The 18411-nt window shown below is 43.2% G+C and overlaps 1 protein-coding gene across 2 annotated transcripts in view; it reads right to left on the bottom strand.

Moving 5' to 3' along the window:
- Positions 1–581: 581 nt before the first annotated feature.
- Positions 582–18411, bottom strand: part of hcn2 (hyperpolarization activated cyclic nucleotide-gated potassium channel 2) — a 71312-nt gene continuing 53482 nt past the window's right edge. The window contains exons 7-8 of one of the 2 annotated variants that reach the window (XM_021601253.3): positions 16932–17096; positions 582–5336 (exon numbers count right to left, since the gene is read on the bottom strand). In XM_021601253.3, the coding sequence (XP_021456928.3) occupies positions 4360–5336; positions 16932–17096 (1142 nt within the window). In that variant the 3' untranslated portion in view covers positions 582–4359. 2 annotated transcript variants of the gene reach the window in all.

Below are 18411 nucleotides of genomic sequence, written 5' to 3'. Positions count from 1 at the left end.
CTATATTTGGAGAGAGGGAACGACATATGGGGGGCTAATAAAGCATTTGGAAAACACAGATGCTGCGGATTGTGACAAACGCAGATGCCTAACTTGGCCCAGGGGTGTTCTGTGTTTTTCTGTAAAAAGCTCAGGCGCATAATTTTTTTTACAGAAAAAGAGCTTTTCTCTGACAGTGTGAGAGAAAGGGTTACACCAGTGTCAGGATTCAAGGCTAAATTGATAATTGGTTTGAGGATACTTCAGGAAAAGTGGTTAGGAATGTTTGCAGAGCTGAGAGACAACAATGCCCTGAAGATAGTGTTGATAGATATTTCATGTAATTGTATAGCACTGGAAACATCTATTGAGCAAATAAACACTTCATTCAAATTCTTGATAGAGTTTCTGTTGTGTATAGCGATGAATAAAACAGTACCACACGTTTCATTGTTTCAGTTCCTCTGAATAGAACAAAACGTACTAATTGTTATAGAATATGACCTATACAGTACGTACAGTAAATATAAGGGTTTAAAAAGTTATTTCCGCCTCTTCCTGGAAATGTAAGCCAAAACATCAAGGACTCTTTCTTATGCTGCTTGTTATTGCGTCATATATTTATTCAAGTTACAGTTTAAATCACAATTTGGCAAGGAAACATCCCAAGAAAAATGCTGGGTAAAGGCTAACCACATGACAACAAATGTAGCTATTGGAGAGGATAACTGTCATTCTAACCTGACAAAATGAACATGCTTCAGATAGGATTGTAAATGGATTGTATACTAAACACAAATACAGTATAAACGCAACATGGAACAATTTCTAAGATTTTACTGAGTTACAGTTCATATAAGGAAATCAGTCAATTGAAATAAATAAATTAGGCCCTAATCTATGGATTCCACATGCCTAGGAACATTGACATCAGCAAACCGCTTTCCCACACGACTCCATACACGTGGTCTGCGGTTATGAGGCCGGTTGGATGTACTGTCAAATTCTCTAAAACGATGTTGGAGGCGGCTTATGGTAGAGAAATTAACATTCAGTTCTCTGGCGACAGTTCTAGTGGACATTCCTTCAGTCAATATGCCAATTGCACGCTCCCTCAAAAATTTAGACATCTGTGGCATTGTATTGTGTGACAAAACTTCACATTTTAGAGTGGCCTTTTATTGTCCCCAGCACAAGGTCCACCTGTATAAAGATATTGCTGTTTAATCAGCTTCTTGATATGCCACACCTGTCAGGTGGATGGATTATCTTGGTAAAAGAGAAATGCTCACCAACAGGGATGTAAATAAATTTGTGCACAACATTTGAGAGAAATAAGCTATTTGTGCGTATGTAACATTTCTGGGATCTTTTATTTCAGCTCATGAAACATGGGGCCAACACTTTACATGTTGCGTTTATATTTTTATTCAGTGTATATGGATTGCATGAAATATTCCCACCATTTACCATCTTAAGTGTGTCATGTACAGTAGATATAAGAACTTCCAAACGCTTCCCATAAACAAATCTTAAGCAATTCAAAAACATTGAAATTTTATTCAAATTTTGGCTTTTCATCTACACTGTATTGTATGGTATTTATTACATGTTTGCTAAATGTCCTAATTTATTGCTAGACAAATAGTCTCAAAACCTGCTCAGCAATCAAAAAGGAATTTGGCCATTAAAACCACCTTCAAACACATGAAAGTTCCCAAAGAAGTTTCATTGGGCATAATTTCCAGCAACAAATCCCTTCCAAACCCACAACCTTGGCGCCACCGACAAGGTGGATAATACAGTAAAACTTATGATGAAACACAATGGAAAGTAATAACAGTCCAAAATAAATGGGGCCTGAGGGGATCCAATCTTCTCTCTCATTACATAGTAATGGTGGTGGTGGTGGTGGTGGTGGTGCGGGGGTTATTGAGCAGCAGATGAAGTGGATATCAGCGCTTGGAAAGCCTCTTCCACTAATACTTTTGGACACTAATCAGTGGAGGCCGGTACACACATTCAGTGGCATCACTTATGGTAGGAGACACATCATTGAAATGCACCCTCCAAAATGTCTGCTCTGTCCTTGCTGCAGATTAGAATAGAATCGGAGTCATTTAGATTTCAGCATTCCAGAAGCATTATGTCATTTATGCACACAAAATCTACCTCAATTTGATGCAATATTACTGTTAGAATTTGAGAGGAAAGGAAAAATAAAATGGATTTGTTTTAAACTTCAAATAATCTAAAAAGTCTTGTAATGGATGGGAAAATGAAGATGAGATGAAAAGTTCAATGTATTCATTAAATGGTGTAATGTGTGGATCTGACCAGGGTGCATCAGTCTGTACAGTATAAGAATTACACTGCACAGTGCCTTCAGACCATCAGTCAGACTATAAAATATAAAACTATGATCTGTCTATTCTAAACTTCAGCTATGCAAAAAAACTGATACGCATTTCCATCAGAGTTGAATGAGATACGGTATGTTAAAATATATTCATGTGATTCATAACTCAAATCAGGAAATGGATTTCAATAGCCGAGCAGCCAATGGGGATGGATGACTTGGTTTAAACACTATATACACAAAAGTATGTGGACACCCCATCAAATGAGTGGATTTGGATGTTTCAGCCACACCCGTTGCTGACAGGTGTATAAAATTGAGCACACCGCCATGCAATCTCCATAGACAAACGTTGGCAGTAGAATGGTCTTACTGAAGAGCTTTCAACGTGTCACCGTCATAGGATGCCACCTTTCCAGCAAATCAGTTCGTCAAATTTCTGCCCTGCTAGAGCTGCCCCAGTCAACTGTAAGTGCTGTTATTGTGAAGTGGAAATGTCTAGGAGCAACAACGGCTCCGCCCAAAGTGGTAGGCCACACAAGCTCACAGAATGGGACAGCCGAGTGCTGCAGCACATAGAGCGTAAAAATTGTCTGTCCACGGTTGCAACAGTCACTGCCGAGTTCTAAACTGCTTCTGGAAGCAACGTCAGCACAATAATTGTTCATCGGGAGATTCAGGAAATGGATTTCAATAGCCGAGCAGCCGCACGCTAACCTAAGATCACCATGCACAATGCCAAGCGCAGGCTGGAGTGGTTTAAAGCTTGCTGCCATTGGATACTGGAGCAGTTGAAACGCCCTGACCTCAACCCCATCGAACACCTTTGGGATGAATTGGAACGCCAACTGCGAGCCAGGTCTCATCGCCCAACATCAGTGCCCGACCTCACTAATGCTCATGTGGCTGAATGGAAGCAAGACCTCTCAGCAATGTTCCAACATCTAGTGGAAAGCTTTCCCAGCAGAGTAGAGGTTGTTATAGCAGCAAAGGGGGGACCAACTCCATATTAATGCCCATGATTTTCTAATGAGATGTGGTCAACGAGTATGTGCCCACATACTTTTGCTCATGTAGTGTATATCACTTGCACCCTAGCTGTATTCTGGCCAAGCCAGAATGAAATGTAGGCTGTAGACTCCAAGAAAAATACTGAAATGATACCTACACTGTCATCTGCAAATACAATTTGAGGACAGGGGAAGATATATTTTATATCCTTATTAACACACACACACACACACACACACACACACACACACACACACACACACACACACACACACACACACACACACACACACACACACGCACACACAAAGGATATGGCTTCAAATGTTGAAATCAATGCAGTGAAATGATCTATCCACTCGTTTTTTTCAGAAATATATTATTAATCCCATTAATGCAATGCAACATTTTGTTTATTAAGCCCAACCTGTAAAAAAACAAAACAAAAAAAAACAATAATTTAAGACATGGTCTAAAAAAAACATTTTCTTGTTTTCTGAAACAATATTACAGTGACGTGAGTAGAACTTTTGTTAAAACCAGTCCGTAGAGAAAAGATAAAATCCCAGAAGAACTTCTGCAAAGTGTTGATGTCATCGTTGTCATCGGAAGCAGGTTCCTGATTTTCTTCTTGTCCCTGCCAGTTTGTATTGTTCAACTATATAGATAATGGGTGAGAGATGCGTGCTATTTATGTTGAATATGGTTACAGTAAAGAGAGTAAATAAAGGAGAGATGTGGGGAGAAGGTGCTACTACTACGTACGGCCGGTATCTACTATCTATGTCTGTGGGTGGAGTAGAAACATCCCACCTCTGATAATAACTATATTGTTAGTCATACATTGTCTTCCAGCTACGGTCTCCCTCTCCAAGGTCCCACAGCATACATTCTTATAGTCATATTCAGACCTGCGTGACAGGGAGAGGGGAGATTATGGGGTCTAAGGACAAAACCTTCCACAGTTCCTACAACCAAAAACTCCTGGCTCTGCAGAAATCTAATAAAGGTCACAAATTGGAAGATAGCCTCGATCTGACATGGTCTGTCTCAGGGTGGCTGGCTTTGGAGTCCTTTTTGGGTAAACCCGAGTCCGGAAGGGCTGGCGCCAAGCCTGATCCCATGCCCACTCCCATGCCGATTCCCATACCCGCACCCATGCCTGTCCCCAGCGATGTCAGAGTCCCCGGGAGGGAGGCTAGAGGAAACGCCCCCACAGACATCTGGTGGGGCAGAACCATCCTATGAGTCACAGCGCTCCTGAGCCCCACAAAACCCGGGGGGGTCTGAGGTGGCCCAATGGAGGTTGAGGAAACACGGTTGGACTGTGATGGGCTCGGGGCCATGGGTTGAGCCCCTCCCTGGGGCAGAGAGGGCTGAGAGGCAGACAGTGCCCTGGCGTCCTGACTCAGACTGCCCATGTGCAGAGAGCGGGTGCTGTTATGGGTGTTGGGCCGGTGTGGGGGGCTGGGTACAATCTGCTGGACCAGGGAGAGCTGGGAGCCAGAAGAGTGGCCGTACTGGAATGTCCGTCCCCCAGCAGCTAGGGGGCTCTGGATGGGGGGGCTCGAGAGGGCGGAGGCGAAGGCACCACCGGCGTGTAGCTGGGGCTGCATGGTCTGCTCAGTCAGGGGAGGAGGGGAGGCTGACATGCTCTGCATCACCTGGAACCTCCGTACCATCCGAGGTGACTGCAGGGCCCCGGCCCCTACCAGGGGGCCTGCCATGGGGGGACAGAAGCTCATAGCCACAGCCTGCTGGAGGGTGGCGATGGCTGAGCTCTGAGGTGGGGCTGGAGGAGCGAAGATACCCCCGTGCGTGGGGGGGTTGGACATGGACATGGCACGAGGCCTCTGCATGTCCACCTGCTGCACCATCTCACGGTCATATTTCACAATCTCTTGGATAATTTCATTCTCTCGGTTGTTGAAGACACCCGAGTTGAGGTCATGCTGAACCTTGTGCATTAGGATAGAGTTCTTCTTCCCTGAGGACGGAAAATAGAAGAGGAGAGATGAGACTCTGTTACCTGAGCAGACACAGTTCCACTGTAGAATCAGCACAATCAATACATTATACAAAGTAATAAACAGCCAAATGGTCCAATGAATACTCCTAACAGTGCCCGACAGTAATAGCATTCTCCCCCCTGATTAGTTGGTATTAGAGAAGTTGCTGGCATAGCAGAACAGAGTATGGGGCAGCTGGAAGCAGTTAACCTGATCAGGACAGACATGTATTCACATCTCCTTTCAGTCTGCCTATCTGGAGGCTGTCTGTAATGGCTAAGGTGCATAAAGGTGGAGAAATTCGGGCCTCCCGGGTGGCGCAGTGGTCTAAGGCATTGCATCGCAGTGCTAGCTGTGCCACCAGAGACTCTGGGTTCGAGCCCAGGCGCTGTCGCAGCCGACCTCGACCGGGCGGTCCATGGGGCGACGCACAATTGGCCTAGCGTCGTCCGGCTTAGAGAGGGTTTGGCCGGGAGGGATATCCTTGTCTCATCGCGCACTAGCGACTTCTGTGGCGGGCCAGACGCAGTGCACGCTGACCAGGTCGCTAGGTCCTCCGACACATTGGGTTGGATGCGCGCTGTGTTAAGAACCAGTGCGGCTTGGTTGGGTAGGGTTTCGGAGGACGCATGACTCTCAACCTTCGGAGTTGTAGTGATGAGACAAGGCAGTAACTACTAACAATTGGATACTACGAAATTGGGGAGAAAGAGGGGGTAAAAATAAATTTTTTATTTAAAAAAGATATGACGCCATTGTTCTTGCACTATCCACAGACTTTTTAATCTACGGTGTGCAACGTGTAAATCAGCACAATCTACTTTTTGTTTTTTTTAATTGCCACCTTCTTGGGGCTAAAATAAGGATCATGTATACTGTGCTAATGCCAATACAAAACAAATAGTATTGGACAGCATTGTACAATACAGCAAGCTTAGCAAATTAGGTGTCTGTGGTAAGTACACGGGGGCCGCTATCTTTATGCACCTTCGCTACTGAATTCACAGACAGTAATTTTTCACTGAGAAGGGAAGATAAGCTCGAGCCTCCGTATGTGTCAGTGGTCTCACTGTAGATGTTTTAACTGTGTGTGTTTGTGTACTAGAGCTGGGCAAAAAGTCATATTGTGATCAATTGAATTCTTGACCCATTTTGCTCGATAACAATAAATAAATAATTGTCAAAAGTTTGGACACTCATTCAAGTGCTTTTCTGTATTTTTACTATGTTCTACATTGTAGAATAATAGTGACGACATCAAAATTATGAAATAACACATGTGTTAACCAAAAATATGTAGTAACCAAAAAAGTGTTATACAAATCAAAATATATTTTAAATTTGAGATCCTTCAAAGTAGTCACCCTTGATGACAGCTTTGCACACTCTTGGCATTCTCTCAACCAGCTTCATGAGGAACGCTTTTCCAACAGTCTTGAAGGAGTTCCCATATACAGTTGAAATCGGAAGTTTACATACACTTAGGTTGAAATCATTAAAACTTGTTTTTTAACCACTGTACAAATTTCTTGTTAACAAACTAGAGTTTTGGCAGGTCGGTTAGGGCATCTACTTTGTGCTTTACACAAGTAATATTTCCAACAATTGTTTACAGACAGATTATTTCACTTATAATTCATTGTATTACAATTCCAGTGGGTCAGAAGTTAGAAGTTGACAATGCCTTTAAACAGCTTGGAAAATTCCAGAATATGATGTCATGGCTTTAGAAACTTCTGATAGGCTAATTTACGTCATTTGAGTCAATTGGAAGTGTACCTGTGGATGGATTTCAAGGCCTACCTTCAAACTCAGTGCCTCTTTGCTTGAGATCATGGGAAAATCAAAAGAAATCAGCCAAGACCTCTCAGAAAGAAAATTGTAGACCTCCACATGTTTGGTTCATCCTTGGGAGCAATTTCCAAACGCCTGAAGGTACCATGTTCATCTGTATAAACAATAGTACACAAGTATAAACACAATGGGACCACAGACCCGTCATACCGCTCAGGAAGGAGACGCTGTCTCCTAGAGATGAACATACTTTGGTGTGAAAATCAATCCCAGAACAACAGCAAAGGAACTTGTGAAGATACCGGAGGAAACAGGTACAAAAGTATCTATATCCACAGTAAAACGAGTCCTATATCGACATAACCTGAAAGGCCGCTCAGCAAGGAAGAAGCCACTGCTCCAAAACCGCCATAAAAAAACTGCACAGGGGGACAAAGATCATACTTTTTGGAGAAATGTCCTCTGGTCTGATGAAACAAAAATTGTAAATTGTTTGGCCATAACGACAATCCTTATGTTAGGAGGAAAAAGGGGGAGGCTTGCAAGCTGAAGAACACCATCCCAACCGTGAAGCACGGGGGTGGCAGCATCATGTTGTGGGGGTGCTTTGCTCCAGGAGGGACTAGTGCACTTCATGAGGAGGGGAAATTATGTGGATATATTGAAGCAACATCTCATGACATCAGTCAGGAAGAGAAAGCTTGGTCGCAAATAGGTCAAGCATACTTCCAAAGTTGTGGCAAAATAGCTTAAGGACAACAAAGTCAAGGTATTGGAGTGGCCATCACAAAGCCCTGACCTCAATCCGATAGAACATTTGTGGGCAGAACTGAAAAAGCGTCTGTGAGCAAGGAGGCCTACAAACCTGACTCAGTTACACCAGCTCTGTCAGAGGAGTGGGCCAGAATTCAACCAACTTATTGTGGGAAGCTTGTGGAAGGCTACCCAAAATGTTTGACCCAAGTTAAACAATTTAAAGGCAATGCTACCAAATACTAATTGAGTGTATGTAAACTTCTGACCCCCTGGGGATGTGATGAAGGGTATAAAAGCTGAAATAAATCATTCTCTCTACTATTATTCTGACATTTCACATTCGTAAAATAAAGTGGTAACTGACCTAAGACAGGGAATTTTTACTAGGATTAAATGTCAGGAATTGTGAAAAACTGAGTTTAAATGTATTTGGCTAAGGTGTATGTAAACTTCTGACTTCAACTGTATGCTGAGCACTTGTTGACTGCTTTTCCTTCACTGTGCGGTCCAACTCATCCCAAACCATCTCAATTGGATTGAGGTCGGGTGACTGTGGAAGCCAGGACATCTGATGCAGCACTCCATCACTCTCCTTCTTGGTCAAATAGCCCTTTCACAGCCTAAAGGTGTGTTTTGAGTCATTGTCCTCTTGAAAAACCACACATGCGGAGATCATCCATTCACCTACTCTGCGTCTCACAAAGACACGGTGGTTGGAATCAAAAATCGCACATTTGGACTCATCAGACCGAAGGACAAATTTCCACCGGTCTAAGGGACATTGCTCATGTTTCTTGGCCCAAGCAAGTCTCTTCTTTTTATTGGTGTCCTTTAGTAGTTGTTTCTTTGCAGCAATTTGACCATGAAGGCCTGATTCATGCGGTCTCCTCTGAACAATTGATGTTCAGATGTGTCTGTTACTTGAACTCTGTGAAGCATTGCGCTGCAATTTCTGAGGCTGGTAACTCGAATGAACTTATCCTCTGCAGCAAAGGTACCTCTGGGTCTTCCTTTCCTGTGGCTGTCCTCATGAGAGCCAGTTTCATCATAGCCCTTGATGGTTTTTGCGACTCCACTTGAAGAAACTTTCAAAGTTCTTGAAATTTTCCAGGCTGACTGACGTTCATGTCTTAAGATAATGATAAGCTTATTTGAGCTGTACTTACCATAATATGGACTTGGTCTTCTACTAAATAGGGCTATCTTCTGTATACCACCCATACCTTGTCACAAAACAACTGATTGGCTCAAACGCATTAAGAAGGAAAGAAATTTGACAAATTGACTTTTAACAAGGCATACCTGTTAATTGAAATGCATTCATGAAGCCGGTTGAGAGAATGCCAAGAGTTTGCAAAGCTGTCATCAAGGCAAAGGGTGGCTTCTTTGAAGAATCTCAAATATATATGGATTTGTTTAACAATTGTTTGGTTACTACATGATTCCATATGTGTTATTTCATAGTTTTCATGTCTTCACTATTATTCTACAATGTAGAAAATATTCAAACCTCGAATGAGTAGGTGTGTCCAAACTTTTGATTGGTACTGTATATTTTTTTTATGCACAGTCACTTTCCGTTAGCGGCAGGACTTTTAAGGTGCCAAGTAAGACATGAAAAACGTTAGCTATTTCATCTAACATGTTCAGGAAATTAATATCTATATATATATATATATATATACACTGCTCAAAAAAATAAAGGGAACACTTAAACAACACAATGTAACTCCAAGTCAATCACACTTCTGTGAAATCAAACTGTCCACTTAGGAAGCAACACTGATTGACAATCAATTTCACATGCTGTTGTGCAAATGGAATAGACAACAGGAAATTATAGGCAATTAGCAAGACACCCCCAATAAAGGAGTGGTTCTGCAGGTGGTGACCACAGACCACTTCTCAGTTCCTATGCTTCCTGGCGGATGTTTTGGTCACTTTTGAATGCTGGTGGTGCTTTCACTCTAGTGGTAGCATGAGACGGAGTCTACAACCCACACAAGTGGCTCAGGTAGTGCAGCTCATCCAGGATGGCACATCAATGCGAGCTGTGGCAAGAATGTTTGCTGTGTCTGTCAGCGTAGTGTCCAGAGCATGGAGGCGCTACCAGGAGACAGGCTAGTACATCAGGAGACGTGGAGGAGGCCGTAGGAGGGCAACAACCCAGCAGCAGGACCGCTACCTCCGCCTTTGTGCAAGGAAGAGCAGGAGGAGCACTGCCAGAGCCCTGCAAAAGGACCTCCAGCAGACCACAAATGTGCATGTGTCTACTCAAACGGTCAGAAACAGACTCCATGAGGGTGGTATGAGGGCCCGACGTCCACAGGTGGGGGTTGTGCTTATAGCCCAACACCGTGCAGGACGTTTGGCATTTGCCAGTGAACACCAAGATTGGCAAATTCGCCACTGGCACCCTGTGCTCTTCACAGATGAAAGCAGGTTCACACTGAGCACATGTGACAGACGTGACAGAGTCAAAACAGGATCTAGAATGATCAGATTCATTTGGGGCTCTTTAGAGATGAAGTTACCTGCATCTTTTGTGCATATTGGCTTAGGCTATATACTACATAATTCAACACCTAAGGAAGTGGAAGTCAAAACATATTAGCTAGATTGCCAACCCTAAATATGATATTGTTGCTAGATAGCCATGTAATTGATATAATTAATATCCAACAAAACACGTTCCATTGGTTAGGCCTATGTAGGCACTTGATGATGTATTCACCACAAATGGTGCGCTCGGTTCCGCCAACGCATCACCTCAATTATATACTCCGTTTGTAAAGTGTTGAGAAATGTTTTTCATACATACAGAAAGCTGAGACTCTCTTCTCTTTAACAACAGTAACATTAGACAAAAAGTGTTTTTCCTGCAATTACATTTTCTTCACTCCATGCACAAGGTGGGGGGAGGGATTGAGAGCGGGCAGCGAAACAGGGGCGGAGGGGCAGATACTTTACTTGCAGGAAGCAGGTTAATGCACATTACAGTTGACCAAATAATGGTTTGAATAGAACCCTAAAACACATTGTGTAGCCTAATTACCAGTTTATGGACGTAAGCAAAATGCTTTGGTAAGAGGCAGGCAATTAATCAGTTAATCGTCCCATCTCTAGCATGCACCACCTGAATTGTAAACACAAGGGTGTGAGAATGGGTGGCCTGTGTTTTCTCAAACATGAGGTGGATCAACATGTGCATGTGTGTAGTGGTTGTGTGGGCCTGGGTTGGTGGTGGTGCTGGGGGAGAAACCAATTTGCAGCTGAAATTGCCTCCTTCACGGAGCTCACGCAGGCGGCCAAGTAAGATCACAGATCCATCTCTCTCATCTCTCCAGTGTTCAAAACATTTCTAGTTGAACGCGCATTAAAAGGATTATTAGGATTATTACTTCCGCCCCCTCTCAAGTTTCAGAGTTTCATCTTTACTACTCTCTGTTTTTCTCCCCATCGGCAGGGGACTTTCAACTTGTCCGTCTCCATCGGGCTTTTAAAAACAAATAGAGTGACACCCACATGAAAACATCAGGTGGATTTGAAACATGAGTCTGAGGGACTGGAAGAACATGGAAAATACAGTCTGACAGGGACATTAACTCTAATTCAAGCTGCATAACTAGCTAGCATGGTACAACACAGTCCAGTTGACTGCAAAGTGGTTGGCTGCTATAGGCCCCAGGCCAAAAGGGCCAAGTCTATTATGTTTCCTTAGGGTCAGGATAGAGTTCAATGAGTCTAGTCTACTGTCTCTTCCATAGACATCTAAAGGCGCCAGAGCACTGTAGTACACACCCTGATCTGCTAAACAGAAGGATCATAGTCTCCTGTCCTGACATTGTGTAAACTACAAGACTTTATAAACATGATTTCTTTGGATGCTTTAGGTGAAGGTGTCGGAAAAATACCAAAATAACCAAAATACCAAAATAACTCCAAGGTTAACAGATAATTACCATCCTCTGAATTACTGTTTAGATCTGGAATTCATAAGCTTCCTACCCGCCAGTGACTGTTTAGTCTGGCCACTTACAACACTAAGCCTTTGATCCAGGATGCTTCTGTTGTCAGTAAATCTAGAGAATAGCTAAAACAGCAGACGAATGAACCCATTCGCGTGCTTGTACAATATTTAGCACAATATCAAAAACGTGCCACAAATCAAATTATGTTTGGTATGAATGCAAACTGTATTTTTTTGTGAAGAATCAACAACAAGTGGGACACAATCATGAAGTGGAACGACATTTATTGGATATTTCAAACTTTTTTAACAAATCAAAAACTGAAAAATTGGCCGTGCAAAATTATTCAGCCCCCTTAAGTTAATACTTTGTAGCGCCACCTTTTGCTGCGATTACAGCTGTAAGTCGCTTGGGGTATGTCTCTATCAGTTTTGCACATCGAGAGACTGAAATGTTTTCCCATTCCTCCTTGCAAAACAGCTCGAGCTCAGTGAGGTTGGATGGAGAGCATTTGTGAACAGCAGTTTTCAGGTCTTTCCACAGATTCTCGATTGGATTCAGGTCTGGACTTTGACTTGGCCATTCTAACACCTGGATATGTTTATTTTTGAACCATTCCATTGTAGATTTTGCTTTATGTTTTGGATCATTGTCTTGTTGGAAGACAAATCTCCGTCCCAGTCTCAGGTCTTTTGCAGACTCCATCAGGTTTTCTTCCAGAATGGTCCTGTATTTGGCTCCATCCATCTTCCCATCAATTTTAACCATCTTCCCTGTCCCTGCTGAAGAAAAGCAGGCCCAAACCATGATGCTGCCACCACCATATTTGACAGTGGGGATGGTGTGTTCAGCTGTGTTGCTTTTACGCCAAACATAACGTTTTGCATTGTTGCCAAAAAGTTCAATTTTGGTTTCATCTGACCAGAGCACCTTCTTCCACATGTTTGGTGTGTCTCCCAGGTGGCTTGTGGCAAACTTTAAACAACACTTTTTATGGATATCTTTAAGAAATGGCTTTCTTGCCACTCTTCCATAAAGGCCAGATTTGTGCAATATACGACTGATTGTTGTCCTATGGACAGAGTCTCCCACCTCAGCTGTAGATCTCTGCAGTTCATCCAGAGTGATCATGGGCCTCTTGGCTGCATCTCTGATCAGTCTTCTCCTTGTATGAGCTGAAAGTTTAGAGGGACGGCCAGGTCTTGGTAGATTTGCAGTGGTCTGATACTCCTTCCATTTCAATATTATCGCTTGCACAGTGCTCCTTGGGATGTTTAAAGCTTGGGAAATATTTTTGCATCCAAATCCGGCTTTAAACTTCTTCACAACAGTATCTCGGACCTGCCTGGTGTGTTCCTTGTTCTTCATGATGCTCTTTGCGCTTTTAACGGACCTCTGAGACTATCACAGTGCAGGTGCATTTATACGGAGACTTGATTACACACAGGTGGATTGTATTTATCATCATTAGCCATTTAGGTCAACATTGGATCATTCAGAGATCCTCACTGAACTTCTGGAGAGAGTTTGCTGCACTGAAAGTAAAGGGGCTGAATAGTTTTGCACGCCCAATTTTTCCGTTTTTGATTTGTTAAAAAAGTTTGAAATATCCAATAAATGTCGTTCCACTTCATGATTGTGTCCCACTTGTTGTTGATTCTTCACAAAAAAATACAGTTTTATATCTTCATGTTTGAAGCCTGAAATGTGGCAAAAGGTCGCAAAGTTCAAGGGGGCCGAATACTTTCGCAAGGCACTGTATATATACACACATACCAACAATTCTTAAGACCTGAGAGAGAGAGATATGTATGTGTATGTGAGAGAGAGTGTGTGTGTGTGGATTTGTTTAGATATTTGTTTTGTATATACTGAGTGTACAAAGCATTAAAAACACAGGTAAAAGCTATGATCCTTTATTGATGTCCCCTGTCAAATCCACTTCAATCAGCGTAGATGAAGGGGAGGAGACGGGTTAAAGAAGGATTCTGAAGTTTTGATACAATTGAGACATGGATTGTTTATGTGAGCCATTCAGAGGGTGAACGGGCAAGACAAAAGATTTAAGTGCCTTTGAACGGGGGATGGTAGTAGGCGCACCAGTTTGTGTCAAGAACAGCAACTCTGCTGAGTTTGTATCAAGAATTGTACACCACCCAAAGGACATCCAGCCAACTTGACAACTGTGGAAGCATTGGAGCCAACATGGGCCAGCATCCCTGTGGAATGCTTTCGACACCTTGTAGAGTCCATGCCCCAATGAATTGAAGGCAACACAATATATGTTCTGTAAAACCTTCCTAATATTGAGTTAAGGAAATTGCTGTAAAATGACTCACTCTGTAGTCTCCATTGACTTGCACTGGATTTCCTTATGTACTCTAGCGGTGTGTGTGTATAAGAGAGCGTGTTTGGATTGGCTGTTCTGAAGGTGTTCCTAATGCTTGGTATACTCAGTGCATTCGGAGAATATTCAGACCCATTTCCTTTTTCCACATTTTGTTACGTTACAGCCTTATTCTAAAATAAAACAATTTCCTCACCAATCTACACACAATACCCCATAATGACAAAGCGTAAGCAATTTTTTTGAATTTTTTGCAAATGTTAACAAAATAAAAACAGAAATACCTTATTTACATAAGTATTCAGACCCTTTGCTACGAGATTCAAAATTGAGCTCAGGTGCATCCTGTTTCCATTGATCATCCTTGAGATGTTTCTACAACTTGATTGGAGTCCACCTGTGGTAAATTCAATTGATTGAACATGATTTGGAAAGGCACACACCTGTCTGTATAAGGTCCCACAGTTGACAGTACACGTCAGAGCAAAAACCAAGCCATGAGGTTGAAGGAATTGTCCGTAGAGCTCCGAGGCAGGATTGTGTCGAGGCACAGATCTGGGGAAGGGTACCAAAACATTTCTGAAGCATTGAAGGTCCCCAAGAACACAGTGGCCTCCATCATTCTTAAATGGAAGCAGTTTGGAAGCACAAAGATTCTTCCTAGAGCTGGCCATCCAGCCAAACTGAGCAATTGGGGGAGAAGGGCCATGGTCAGGGAGGTGACCAAGAACACGATGGTCACACTGAAAGAGTTACAGAGTTCCTCTGTGGAGATGTGAGAACCTTCCAGAAGGACAATCATCTCCACAGCACTCCACCAATCAGGCCTTTATGGTAGTGGCCAGACAAAAGCCAATCCTCAGTAAAAGGCATATGACAGCCTGCTTGGAGTTTGCCAAAAGGCACCTAAAGACTCTCAGACCTTGAGAAACAAGATTATTTGGTCTGATGAAACCAAGTTTGAACTCTTTGGCCTGAATGCCAAGTGTCACGTCTGGAGGAAACCTGGCACCATCCCTACAGGTAAAGCATGGTGGCGGCAGCATCTTGCTGTGAGGATGCTTTTCAGCGGCAGGGACTGGGAGACTTGTCAGGATTGAGGGAAAGATGAATGGAGAAAAGTACAGAGAGATCCATGATGAAAACCTGCTCCAGAGTGCTCAGGACCTCAGACTGGGGCGAAGGTTCACCATCCAACAAGACAATGACCCTAAGCACACAGCCAAGACAACGCAAGAGTGGCTTTGGGACAAGTACTTGAGTGGCCCAGCCAAAGCCCGAAATTGAACCTGATCAAACATCTCTGGAGAGACCTGAAAATAGCTGTGCAGCTCCCCATCCAACCTGACAGATCTTAAGAGGATCTGCAGAGAAGAATGGGAGAAACTCCCCAAATACAGGTGTGGTAAGCTGGCAGCATCATACCCAAGAAGACTCAAGGGTGTAATCGCTGGCAAAGGTGCTTCAGCAAAGTACTGAGTAAAGGGTCTGAATATTTATGTAAAGGTGATATTTCAGGGGGGGGGTTTATACATTTGCAGACATTTCTAAAAACTGTTTTTGTGTTGTCATTATGGGGTATTGTGTATAGATGATGAGGGGGGAAAAAATGATTTAATCAATTTTAGTGTCAGGCTGTAAAATGTGGAAAAAGTCAAGTGGTCTGAATACTTTCCGAATGCACTGTATATATTGTTCTGGACAATCTATATACCAACATTTTTTTAAAGATCGAATCATTTAAACATGTATTCATTCACATGACGTGATTCATGAAATGTGTAAAAACAGTAACCCCATGTCTCTGGAGACAAAATATAGTACAATATCAACAACTCACATTGTAGACAAATGCTTTGGCTGATTTAAAAGATGTCTTCAGATTCGTCCATCAGTAAGCTCAGAGAACAAGTGTACTAAAATACATTTTACATTTCTGTTACAGACATGAATGGGTTAAACAGAATATTAAACCTTTCTTGCTCCCCTATGCTCTATTCAGGTTAGGTATTAATCTGTTGTCAAAGATCAAAGACAACTCAATCTCATCTGAATGTGTGAAACCGAATGTCTCGTACTTGATGTGGAATCTGGCTGCTATGGCAACCGCTGGCAGGTGGTGGATGCAGGGCCCCTGCACGTCACTGAGCGGTGACATCAGCATCACATTGACCTTGCCTTCACTGTTTAATAATTTATATGTTTACACTCAAAGCTCGGAATTCACTAACCAGGTGCTTTCTGATGATAGCTGAGTGACTGACAGCGTAGCAACACTGGAGGTAACGCAGCAACCAAGAGAGAATACGGTAACTTCCTCCCTTCCACACAGAAGAGGAGAGCATAAGGAAGCTGTTTAGACAGTGTGCTGAGCAGTCCCTTTCACAAATGAGCTTCACTCCTCTTGAGAGCACATTTACAGTAAACCCAGGGGAGGACGGCACACACAGTCATTTTGAGATAATAATCATATCTTGTGAAAATCATATGCTGAAGATACACCAGCTGCATCTAAATCAAAGGAACCAGGGAAGTCAAAGAGAAATGATTAGTGGCATAGTTACAGTAGGTTCCATTGATAGAATACAGTATGTCTGTTTTTGTTCTGCTGATTCTGTGAATGACAAAATGCCTCAACTACGCGCATAGCTAATCCTGTATGGGTCAGTGGCTTATTTACTGGTCAGTGGGTGGGCTGGTCTCACCTATCCGGTCCAGTCGGTCGATGGCCACAGTCTCGAAGGCTCGTCTCATCATGGGGTACTCCTCCAGCACCTCATTGAAGTTATCCACAGACAGGGAGTAGAGACGGCAGTACGTGTCCGCCCGCACACTGGCCGTCCGTCTGCCTCGGGTCAACAGACAGATCTCTGAGGGAGAGAGAGAAAGACAGGACGATCAGAGACAGACACAATTACTACACGGCCAGAGGGAGCATCATTACTGTAACTCAGCTACAGAAAACATGTCAAAGAAACATGAGCCATTCGAATGTCATGGTCCCCATGGCAAAGTTCCCTTGGACATGTCACACTCGTTATTCTTCTTATTTCTATCTTATAAAACACTGCTACACTATGATTCAAATACAATGCACACACAATCCTACAGTATCAATGTATCACATGTGGACATAGGTCATTTACAGACAGGATACAGAGCATGAATACAGAGAGGAGAAAGGCATTTAAACCAAAGACCCTGCTGAGACTACTTAGTGTATGGAGGGAGCTACAGGATACGTAGTAGAGCCAAGGTTCATTACATTCAGGTGTTACCCTTCCTTCTCTGGCCTGTGACTGAGGGTTGTCTTGACAACCATATGCTCTTTTTACTCTGCTGCCTTCTCCCCCCTCGCTCTGCTGTCGCGTGTGAAGGGTATCCTCTGGCTCTCAGTAAAGGGGGGGGGGGGGAGTATTTACTGTATGCATGGGGGAACTGCACTGGCTCCACTCTACATATCAGCTTTTACAGTGGTAGGCAACCCCCCGGGGACAATGGAAAAATAGGATTTAACAAGAAGCGCAGTCAAGTAAAAGATCAGCTACTGCCGGCTGGACAGAGGCCCACATACCATTAAAGAGCAACAAAGGGATGTTCCATTCATGAGTTATACATTTACATAATAATCTTGTCAGTAAGCCGCAGTGACAAACCCTCTCCACCCCAGCTCCCCTCCCACTCTCAAAATGGCTCCTTATTCACAGGGTATTAAAGTGTGACCTTGGGTGTCAGCGCGGCCCTGTGTCTCTCCGCTATCTGATGGGGGATTTACAGTTCTTCACAAGATTAATGAGATTCCGTTCTCTCTGCTGTACCGAGTGCTGCAGAGGCAAGCAGCAGAACACAATGCTGGGATGTGATTCTGACTCTACTACACCCATTTACCCACTCCGGTATTTCCTCCTTTAATAACAAATTACGGCAAATATGGGCCATGTCGTTTCCCTTATGCCCACATTTCATTTATCTCAGGGCAACTATTACAGTACCTAGTTTCTACCTTCTTTCCATATGGCCTCATCATACTACAACAACATGGCCAAAATACGGTATCTTCTCCAGTAATATTATTAATTGTAAATAATAGCAGATGAATCGGCAAATGCCACCACAAATCCAACAGACATTCTGATTCAAGTTTGTGCCTAGCCCATGCCATGTAGAAAAGGGTTGGCCTCCTGG

The sequence above is a fragment of the Oncorhynchus mykiss genome, chromosome 5, assembly GCF_057628025.1.
Source record: "Oncorhynchus mykiss isolate SJ-2025 chromosome 5, ASM5762802v1, whole genome shotgun sequence".
Taxonomy (NCBI): domain Eukaryota; kingdom Metazoa; phylum Chordata; class Actinopteri; order Salmoniformes; family Salmonidae; genus Oncorhynchus; species Oncorhynchus mykiss.
Note: the sequence above shows the minus strand (reverse complement) of the source record. Positions and strands in the feature narration are given on the sequence as shown.